General features: G+C 53.5%; 2 protein-coding genes across 2 annotated transcripts; one reads left to right on the top strand and one right to left on the bottom strand.

Moving 5' to 3' along the window:
• Nucleotides 1-1514: 1514 nt before the first annotated feature.
• N656DRAFT_711890 (uncharacterized protein) lies at nt 1515-4069 on the bottom strand (the record flags this gene model as incomplete). The annotated part of the gene is made up of 2 exons (XM_064811770.1): nt 1515-1615; nt 1669-4069. The coding sequence occupies 2 exons, from the start codon at nt 4067-4069 to the stop codon at nt 1515-1517; spliced, it is 2502 nt and encodes an 833-aa protein (XP_064668905.1).
• Nucleotides 4070-8657: 4588 nt separating this feature from the next.
• Nucleotides 8658-10449, top strand: N656DRAFT_711667 (terpenoid cyclases/Protein prenyltransferase; the record flags this gene model as incomplete). The annotated part of the gene is made up of 5 exons (XM_064811755.1): nt 8658-9301; nt 9376-9506; nt 9560-9677; nt 9736-10065; nt 10197-10449. The coding sequence occupies 5 exons, from the start codon at nt 8658-8660 to the stop codon at nt 10447-10449; spliced, it is 1476 nt and encodes a 491-aa protein (XP_064668904.1).
• Nucleotides 10450-10949: the final 500 nt, after the last annotated feature.

Here is a 10949-nt window from a genome sequence, read left to right as displayed (position 1 = left end):
AGGAAATTTCCCATCCCTAGATACCAAAGGCGAGCAAGGTAAAGTTCCCTATATTATTCTATAGAAGGGGATACGGATATACTACTACCTGATAGTATGTCGTGCAACCTGTATCTCGACCACCGTATCAACTCGTGGTCAATTGCCTTGCGGTTACTGGCGATTCACAATACCCCTGTCAATCACTCACCACCCGGGCACCCTCCAGGAATCTCCATTCTCGGAATCTCCATCCTTCTCCCGGCCGTTGAGTCCTGCCCCAAGCTGTCCCGGCACCTTCATGGATAAATCCCGTCCCTCCGTGCGAGCGACACGCTGCCGCACACCCACTCCCTATCCCGTCAATTCCATTAATGGAAACCGAGGGTAGATTATATATCACAGACTCTCGCTGAGGCCCAGCAGCCAGGCGGCTACGGATACATTATGCACAGATCATTGAGTGCAGCTTAATAATCGCTCCGCTTTGCGGTTAAGGAAGAGGGTGTGGTCGGATGTGATTCCACCAGTCACCATTATGGAAGCTTGAGCACAGTTTCCGTTCCTCAGTTCTGTAATCAACCCTTTTTTTCGAGGCATGGCTCAGGTCAGTTTTCGGATGGCTTGTTCCTGTGGGAGTGCAAAGTATGTAGAGCTTATCGGAGCCGCCGAAGACGCAATAGCTAAGGTAGGCGTACTGACCATAGGTTAGGTGTGTACTGTATGCATACACAAAGGTATCGCGGCGTCTCAACCACTCCGTGGTAAGGGAAAAGGACTGACAACAATGGAAGCTTTTTCGGCGCCAGTCATTAAGAGTGTGACGCTGCGATAACATATGTGCTGATTGTCCAATAATTACTTCGAGTACCAATCCAATTACTACATTTCAACTCGCATGTATTTGAATCCCACTGCTTTCCTCCCAAATCCCTCACATCTGATACTAGCAAACATAGTCGTGTCTTTGAAGGTCTGCAGGGCAGGCCTATCAACAAACGCCAATCCCATGCACAGGTTTTCTATATGCTCTGTTCGTTTGTTTCTTCGTGCCAACTGCGAATAAATCGTCAAGAGCATTTTCGTCATTTCTCCCCATGCGACTCATGATTTTGATCACGGCTCCACGAGCTGAAGCGTGGGTGGGGGTGCCGATTCCGTCATACAGATCGTCGGGTGTTGCTTTTTGATGAACCTGAGAAATCGTAAACAAAAATAATAATATGTGGTCATAAGTCAATGTCTTCCCGTCATGATGGACGTCAGTCATTTCCGTAGCGGCATGGCGATGGCCAGCCCTGAGTGAGAGTAGAGAAGAGGAAAGATAGCGAGTGCTTGTGATAGAACAACAAAACAACACAATTGCAAGAACGCAACGCCGTCGCTCAGCAGCAGGCCGGGAGCAAAGAACATATGGAAAAGAAGAAGAAAAACGACAAGAAAATAAGCCCATAGCCATTGGGGCGTAATGGAATTGTACGATCAACGGCCTCAGCGCCGGAATGCGGCACGATGCTGCAGTGGAGATGCAGTCCCTAGTTAGCCCGGATGACCAGCTTGGACAACAGCTTGTTTGATAGAGAATCAAAGTCATATCGGTCAAACTTCGTATCCGCACGCGTCTTCAAGTAGGCCTCTGCAGTCATGGGTTACTACATGTCCGACAGAAACGGAGGTAACAATACTAACCATGCTTGATGACATGTTGCCGTACTTCGGTCATGGCCTCGCACACCGCTGGGTTGTTGTTCAGAAGCTGGCCGTGTCTCCGGGTATCCCACTCGGTGAAAGAGGGCAGCTTCTGTGAAATGGCATGGAATAGACCAACAATGACACCCACAGGCACCGTTTCCATATCGTTGCAGAATTTCTCGACAGCGACCGGGTCGGGAACGCGGTAGTGGCAGTCGAACTGAATCTCCTCCCAAACAGCAAGGAGTATGGAGGCAAGCATGAAGATGGTGGGCCAGTTCTTCAGTCGCTCTCCGCTGTAGACACTCGAGTAGAGAGCCGAGAGCTCCTCCAGAATGTCTTTTTGGAGCTCACGCCACATATCCGCCATGGCGCACTTGATCTGGAAGTTGATCATGACAGGGGCGATAACCTTGCCGTAGTACTTGGAATCCTCGTCGTCAATCTGGCCTTCCATCGGCTCCTCTGTTGGTGGCTGCTCGACCATGGTGATGTGCAGCGTGAGATTGTAGGCCACAACCAGCTTCAGGGCCTTACGGATGACCGGTAGCCTCTCCTTGGTGTAGAACCGGTATGCTGTCTTGAAGATCTCGGTGATGAAGGGCGTTCCTTCAAAGTGGTCGTCGATAAATCTTTCGAACCCCTCGTCGATGTGCTTGTCGAGATACTCGGACAACGCTTCCATCGAGATGCCCTCTTGGCCGACGTCAAGGCGCTCGGTCCGGATTTCAAAATCAATAGGGTCCTGGTCCTGCAATGTCGACTCGACCCAGTCGACCTGGAAACAGCTATCATCCGCCACGAAGACTTCTCGGACCATAACAGGCAGGCAGAAACCGTAGCCGTGTGTGATCCACATCAACGTCTCCTTCTGTGCGAATCCCTTCACGTTGAACACGGACTTGCCGAGATCAAGGTGTCGCTCGTAGTCAGCCTTCCAGTCCTTCATGAAATAGCCAATGTCCTTGATGTCAATCCGAGTGCAAGGAACCTGCCAGAGACGAGCATGAGAAGGCTGGCAGCCGGCACAAGGCTCACCCTTGTCGCAGGTCTTCTTGAGGAACTTGCAGCGGAGACAGGCCCGCAGCTTTCGGATCTCACTGGCTTGCTTTCGTTGTTCAGGAAGCAAAGGGCCTCTGCGCCTGCCCACCTTCTTTTCGCCGTTGCCGTCCTTCTTCCCTGACGAGGTCCTCCTGATGACGGGTTTTGTGGCCTTGGCGATGGGGCTTTTGCGCGTACCCGAGTTCCGTCTTGCTGGGGGAGAAGCTGATCCAGAACCGCTGGAGCCGCTTGCGGCGACGGGCCTGTTCGTGGTCGACACAGTGGTTATGGGCACGGGAGCGACCGCAGAAGACGGGCTGACGAGGTCCGAGGAAGCCGGATGATGGTGCTCCCCGGGCAAGCAGTTGCGATGATTGCTGGAGTGATCCACAAATGTGTCGGAATCTGGTGAGAAAGGAGAGTAAGGGAAATTGACCTCCTCATAGCTGCCAAATTCCAGAGAGTTGCTGTCAGAAGTCGAGTCAGAATTACTCCTCAAGTGGAGCGTTTGGCTGGGGTTGAAGATGGCCGCGTTTTGCGAGTGCTGCGACCGCTGAAATGTGTCGCAATTGGGATACACATCTACGCTTGTCCAACCATTGTCACTGCTCGAGCCCAGAGACAACACCTCCAAATAGGTGCCGGTAGGGGAATGACTCCCGAGACTCCTGACGCGGGGCAACCCATCGGGATGGAAATTGATGGTAGTATCAAAGTCCTGCCAGTTCGCCATGCCTGTCCCCCACGGCATAACCCGCGAAGCTCCATCAACCGGAGACATTGCGTTGAAGGTCTGCTCCAGCTGCAGGCCACCCCCCAATGAGGCCTGGGTGGTTGCCGGAAGGTAATCAAGCGGAGCAGGCTGGAAATTGGAGGTGAACGGGTTGAAGGCCATCAAGGCTGAGTCCTGGATGAACTGAGAAAGTTCAGCAGCCGACTGTTGGTGGGCCTGCAAGGGAAGGGACCAGTCCGGAATAATGCCCGAGGGGTTCGAATGAGTAGCGGGCTGGTATGGCGAGTGTTGTTGTTGCTGGAGAGGGCTCGACATGGTGCTTTGGTGGCCCGGAGAGTGGGCGCTCTGGTCATCCGGAGAAGAGGCAGTCGCGCTGGCAGAGTTGGGCGAGTGAATCGATACCGGCGCACTTCCGGTGCCCGTCAGGTCAAGCGGCAGCCAGGTCGTCCCGGGGCTCAAACTCAGGCGGCTCGCCTGCGACATGGTGGCCAGGGCGGTTGAGGTGAGATCCTGGGACGGGGCGGCGGACGTCACGGCTGGATACGAGTAGCGGTCGCGGTGATCGTATACCAAGTGCTCCAACAGTGCGGCTTCCCCTCCAGAGGCGTTGAAGTCGTAGGTCATCTTGCCAAAACCAGGAAGGGGAGATCAAGAGGGAAAGGGATTGGAGGATAGTCGGGAGTATTGAGGCGCCAGCCAGGATCGATGGGAGGGGGGCGCCGACACCGCTCTTTTCTTAGACGTCGAGTCGGTCAAGACTCAGGAGTGGTTCCCTGGCTTCCCCTGACAGGCGTCAAGCGCTCTGTCTTGTTTGGACGGACTCGCGTCGAGGATGGGAAAAGGGAGGAAGTTGCCGAGAGGACGAACCCAGCGCCTTCGTTCTGCGGCTGTCTTGGTTGGAAAAGAGGCTGGAAGGGCAGTCTGGGGATCTGGGGAAAGGGTGCGGAAGGGAACCCTTTCGGGCATGCGTCAGGGAGCGTGAGAAAACGCTGCTGCTTGTGGTCGAGGGCGGACCTGGGAGAGGAGATCGTTAGTTGGACGGGGCGAGGTGGAGGCGTGGAGCGCACCTTTTCCCCCGCCCCAGCTGCCGCTTCTCACGCAACTCGCTCCTGTCGGTTGAAGAAGCGGTGAGAGTGCATCTAAACCCTGTTCCGCGCCCATCGCTGATTGGGTTCTTGGCCAACGGGAAGGGCAAGCAGTGGAGGGCTGCATGGTGCTCCAGCAGCCAATCAGGGGCCGCTAAATCTGGCCCTAGTGGATGGACGGCAGCTGCTAGGGATCGTCATCCAGCCCCGCCGCACTGTGCGTTAAAACCTCCCGATCCCGCCTGGTTTTCCAGCCTCTCTTGTCAGTGACACTACACGTGTAGTTACTTAACGGTAGTCAATGGACGTTAACATTATGCATTGCATTGCATCGCGAAGCCAATTGACATGGAGGCTGAGCCTGCCGCCGAAAGCAAAGCGTTGTGCAAAGAGCCAGCCAGCCAGCCACTGCACTGGCCGTCTTTGAGTGAGTGGAGAGCGAGTAGCCTCTGCCCCAAGTCCGTGGCCTAGATCTATAACCAATTCCCAGGTTTGGCTAGTTCCTTTAAGTAAGATCCTCCACTTGGGGGACGAAGTCAGGTGAAAACATCGAAAACTTGAAGACTAATAGCTGACATAAACTAGTGTAGGTTTGAGATGGGGCAGCTTCAGAATTTGGCCTGTTAGCGTCAGGCCATCTAATGCTGCAGTGGATGTTGTGCAGATCTGGGGCTGAAGATCAAGGTATTCATTCCTGGAAGCGAGGAAGCAGGCAAGATCGCATCGCAAGACGAGCGAAGGTGAGAGTCTGAACTGAGGGGATTCACTCTCTTTTTGGTGGCAAAATGCAGCAGAGCCCTTGCCGTGGACACCGTCTTGTGCGACGCCTCGGCTTCTGCCGAATCAACACTGAGAAGGGCGAATCGGGCGGTTGAACTGTCCCTGCCGTTGTGCTGTGATATGAGTTTCGGACATGCAGGTTTCCGCTTCGCCCACGTCGGGTTGGAGAGGTTGTGGCTGAAGCTCAGAGAAGCATCAAAATCTGTGAGCTTGAGCGCCTTTCTTAGCCATCTTAATGAATTTGGAAACAAGGCACTCTAGGAAACTCCCAAAACTTGACTTCAGCGGCTTCAGACAGAGCCCTCTAGACTCTGTTGTGCCAGTACAACTTTTAAACGGGAACCATATGCCAAGCAAACCCCATTCGGCGAAGTGCCGGCAATGTTAAGGGGTGTCCGCAATTGCATGCTGGAAAGCGGGAGGTTATCGTAGTACAGAAGTACTACCTTATCTAATTATGCATTCCGTATGGAGTACATACGTTTATGTGTTTGGGTTGCTTGTGCTGCATCACGACGGCGCAACAGTTCCCTTCCCGGGAGTTGCATTCAACCGAGCTCATCGGCTCTCTGAGAGATACGAAAGCAAGTTCCCATCACCGTGCAGATAGAGCTTGATCTGCACTATGCCGGACACATTCTGCTCGCTTATCAGATCTCTAGATTCTAGGCTGTGTCCCTTGAGTCGTCCCTGGTCCCTGAACCCACAGGATGAGGGGGTCAACCTGCAATCTACCGCTGGCTAGCAACATTAGTTACATAACTACCTTATACTTCGCACATCGTGTTGAGAACTGATCAGAGAAATGCAACGGAGGTGTTCACAGGTCTCAGTCATCAGCAGGATCAAATACTTAGGCAAAGCTTCCTGGGAGAGACGCCATGTCCTGAAGATTTCAAGGGTTCCGAACCTTGAGTTCCGTCGAAGCGGAGAAGCAGGAACCATCGCAAAAGCCCACCGTACGCCAAAGAGAGCAAGCGCTCAACAAGCAAGCCCTTACTTATTTATTAGACGGGAGGCGAGGATCTACATAGGCAGTGGTGATTTGTTGTACGGAGTACGTGCATTGTAGCAACCATGCTCCTTTCCTTGGACCATCTCAACGGGCTAGACCGGCCAGCGCGCAGAGACAGGATTGAAAACTTGGAGGCTTGAATCCATCCCGGGGCACGGAGTAGTAAGCGATTGCCGATAGGATTAGGGTCTGCCCACAAAGCCCACAAACACCGTTTGCGAACCAGACAGGACACAGGTCTCACCTCCTTTAAAACGGAAATCCCTCGCCGCTTGGGTAGTCTAGGCTAGCAGCTGCCGAGTAGTTGCGTTTGGATCGGAGCGGTTGAGAGAATGCCTCCGATATCATCTGCTGGTGTCGTACCTTGCCGAGGTTGGCGGCCGGTCTGCTTCGATAGTGACAGCGGGGGACCCAATATAGTTCAAGGTGAGAATGCAAGGAAAGATATCAGACACCATGTCTGCATCACTACGAGATCCCTTCTGCCCCCATACTGTTATAATCTGTTGCACCTTCCAGTCTGCAAGCTGCCCGTCTCTCCGTACCCCACAAGACGCTCTCTAAGGCAATCCGTAAGGGTCTCACGAAATCCACGACGATTCTGGGGAGGGAGCGCAATGGAGAAGAGGCTCTGCGGAGCCCCGAGCCACACAAGTCTCTGGCGTCCAAGCAGCGCGACTCGGCCAAACAGTACGACGTATCCGGCTCAAAGGGGGCCGAAGAGTCCACCGGCCGAGCCGGCCCGATAAAGTGCGTACATAGGTCCGTGGTGGATGGAGAAGAATGACGGGGTATGGAAATCCGGCGTGGCGTTGTCCGTTGACAAAGGCCGGCGTGCATCGAAGCCGTAGCGGCTTCAGCCTGTCTGCCTGTCTGCGTATACGGAGGTTGGGGCCAAAAGTCATCACCCGGTTCTGTTGGCCAAGACTGCCAACTTGAAGATGTTTATACAGTAAAGCTCGCACAGTCCAAGCCAGCCACGTACCACTAGCCACTGTAGGAATAGTGCATGGCTCCCGTTTCGCAGGGCTTCATGTACGGTAGCCAATCAGCGGAATTAGCGAGCAGCCGCTAAACCCAACGAAAATACAGTGCGGTCGCATGCTTTCAAGCTATTCACACGTTGGCGGCCCTCGTGCTACAGTCAAACCTGCAAATACCATATATCCCTGGGAAATCCACCTACCGCTACTGCCTCGCCTAAGCCAGGCAACGTATCTTATCGCATATTCTACCCACTTCAACCCATCTTTCAAACCTTCTTCCAGTTGGCATCCTGACTGTAAGGTTTGAATCTACTGCAAACCCACTGCAAGCCGGTCGCCCAGGATTGGTCGGTTGACCTAGGTACGCGCAGTAGCGGTGGGTGGATTTCCCAGGAATATACGGTAACGATTCGAGAAATAACGATATCCTCCAAATAGCGTTAGACTATCGCGTGCCCATCGTAAAATGTATAGGAAACCGATATTCGCTGGCTAATACGGTATAACGATTGATTTTTGCTTAGTAATACACACAAATGGGCTTACTAATACTGAAATATGTTATTTTCAGCACTGCTAGGCGACCTGGGACCCCCATTCCCCCCAAAATTTGGGTACATTTTCCACCCCTATTCCTACGGGCCAAAGCTTCAGTTAGTTAGACCTGGTTGGATCAGTATTTCCAGCCATCCTCAACGCCAGGGAAGCAGTGAAATCAAGCAATTTAGCTGTATCTGAACTTCAGTGAGCGAATGAGAGCCCCTAACCTTCCATTATAGGTAATAGTGGGTCATCCTGGGTTTAACGATAACCTGGGAATAACGGTCAGATTCGCTATGACAGACTCAATCGTTATTTGCAGGTTTGACTGTAATAGAACCGGGTGATGACTTTTGGCCCCAACCTCCGTATACCGTGACGTGATCAGCCCAAAAAGCGTTCAAAAATGGGAAAGTACCGTACAAGTACAGTCCAGCCCTATCAGGCTCCTTCCCTTGAACATAACAACAGGTTGCAAAAAGGGAGAAAAGGGGGATCACAAAAGAATTAGCAAATTCATTATTCATCAGGTGAGTAAAAGGACCCGCTTTTGCTTTTGTGCATTTCATTTCTTGGCATCTGGCCGCCATGCGACTCCAGCTTCCTGTAGCCCAATAGGGATCGCGTTCAAAGCTGCAAACATCAAAGCTTCCGTTTAGGGCATTAGAGAACAATGTTAAGAGAGCAAGGAATTCCAAGTATTGTTCCTTTACCTGTGCCATCCCGCCTAGTGGCTCGCGTTATTAATGCCGATTAGAACAAAGACGCCTAGGCACCAAAAGCGCGTGGCCTTCAGGTGGAAGAGGATGTCGAATCCGCAACTGGTTCCATCATCAGCATCGGCGCAATCCGACCTGGACAGCGAAACTGTTGACGAGGAGATAGTCATCCAACGGAAGAACACACTTCTCATGATTCCAGATATTTTCACACAGCTCCCGCCCGTCAGGGACTCCCTGGCTACCCAGACATCGCAGCTCCAGGACGACACCGTCGGCAAATGCCTGCCCCTCTTGAGTGGGGAGGATGAGCTTGCCGAGTACAACGAACACGGACTTCCGCGGCTCGACAGGGCACGCCATGTCAAGTTCCTGCACAAAAATCTGGCAAAGTTGCCTGGCCGCTTTGTGGCCGCCGACTCGAGCAGGCCATGGTTCCTCTACTGGTGTCTTGCCGCACTGACTATGTTGGGTGAGGATGTGTCGTCCTACCAGGAGGCGGTCATCGAAACTGCGCGCTCTATGCAGAACGACACCGGAGGTTTCGGCGGGGGCAACGGTCAGCTCTCGCACATGGCTACCACATATGCCGTTGTGTTGGCGCTGGCCTTGGTAGGCGGGGAGAAAGCCTTTGAGGTGATCGACCGTCGGGCAATGTGGAGGTGGCTATCCAGTTTGAAGCAGCCGGACGGCGGATTCCAAGTTTGCCTGGGCGGCGAGGAAGACATTAGGTAGGTTGAGTACCAGCGGCGACGAGCGTGCTTCTTAGATAGAAGGCTAGTTTGAGCTGACTATCCGTGGAAAGGGGTGCATATTGCGCATCTGTGATTATCAGTCTGCTACAGCTCCCGCTGAATTTAGCTCCCGAGTCCCCAGCATGGACCGAGGACGGCAGTTCAGACCTCCTCACGGGAGTGGCAGAGTATGTTCGACGATGTAAGCGGGACAAATCAATACACGGAATTATTAGGTCGCCGCTAACCGAGTAGGCCAAACTTTTGAGGGCGGAATCTCCGGCCAGCCAAACGCCGAGGCCCATGGGGCGTACGCATTCTGCGCTCTTGGCTGCCTGGCCCTGCTGGACCATCCTGGCCGCATATTCCAGAGGTGCGCAGCATCGGGACATGTCGTGGCAGGAGATACTGTACACTGACAAGATGCACAGATATCTGGACATCCCACGACTCGTAGCCTGGCTGTCGTCACGGCAATACGCACCGGAAGGCGGATTCTCCGGACGCACCAACAAGCTGGTTGACGGTTGCTACAGCCACTGGGTTGGCGGATGCTTTCCCCTGATCCAAGCATGCCTTAACAACATCGCCAGTGGCAACGACGGGACCGAGGCCGCATACAACGCGGCCGGCACGGGCGCCAGCTGCACGCTTCCCCCAGCTCCAGAAACCCTATTCAGCCGGGAAGGCTTGATGCGGTATATTCTTTGTTGTTGCCAGGATCAATCCGAAAGGGGCGGTCTACGCGATAAACCGGGCAAGTAAGTCGTCTCTCCCACAACCTTCCTTTCTCGCACGCCCTCGCCAACCCCTCCCTGCTTCCATTCATCGCCATCCACAAGTTCTGTGTGTTTCGCTCATGTAGCTCATTGGATCCCGCCCACTCAACCAGAATGGCGGATGCATACCACTCATGCTACGTCCTTGCCGGCCTGAGCTCAGCCCAGCATGACTGGGATCTTGAGGAGCCTACAGCGGCAGAGGAGATTTCGGCAACAGCAGACCCAGTGTGGGCCGTGCTACCGCATCTCGAGCAGATCTTTGACCGCAGGGACCTCGTCCGACCGATTCACCCGGTCTATGCCATACCCCAGCAAAACGCGCGAGCCATCAAGGACTACTTTAGGGCCAAGCAAGGTTTCTAAAGGGGGCTGTTGAATGATTGGATTCAGCCAGCCCGACAGATATGCAAAGAAGCAAACTGATGATGGATTGAAGTGGATCTACATCAACAGAACCTTCTCAGAAGCCCAAAGGCTGCAGTGAGCATGACGTATTGTAGGTTGGACGATCGTCACACGGATGGGCACGTGGGGAGATGCTCACTGAATGAAGGATGGGTGTCCTTTTTGCGAATATAGTACACTTCATCATACACATAGGTCTAACATGCAGGGCGAGCGGCTAGCAGGTTAAGCTGGCCTGAATGGGCGACCCAGGTGCATCTCAGTATCTCCAACGTCTGTCTACAGTACACGCATCTCGGCCCCCCTCTCATCGGATGATTCCATCAGTTCCACTTCCTACTCGCTGAATCACATATGCCTGGGGGGCAAAAGCTGGGAGGGAGGCAAGGAAATCAAACCAAGCGGTGGCTGACTGCATATACCGGGTACCCGCTCGCCACATGATATGCTTGTCATCT

The sequence above is a fragment of the Canariomyces notabilis genome, assembly GCF_033297395.1.
Source record: "Canariomyces notabilis strain CBS 508.74 unplaced genomic scaffold N656scaffold_15, whole genome shotgun sequence".
Lineage (NCBI taxonomy): Eukaryota > Fungi > Ascomycota > Sordariomycetes > Sordariales > Chaetomiaceae > Canariomyces > Canariomyces notabilis.
This window is presented reverse-complemented; position numbering and strand designations above follow the sequence as displayed.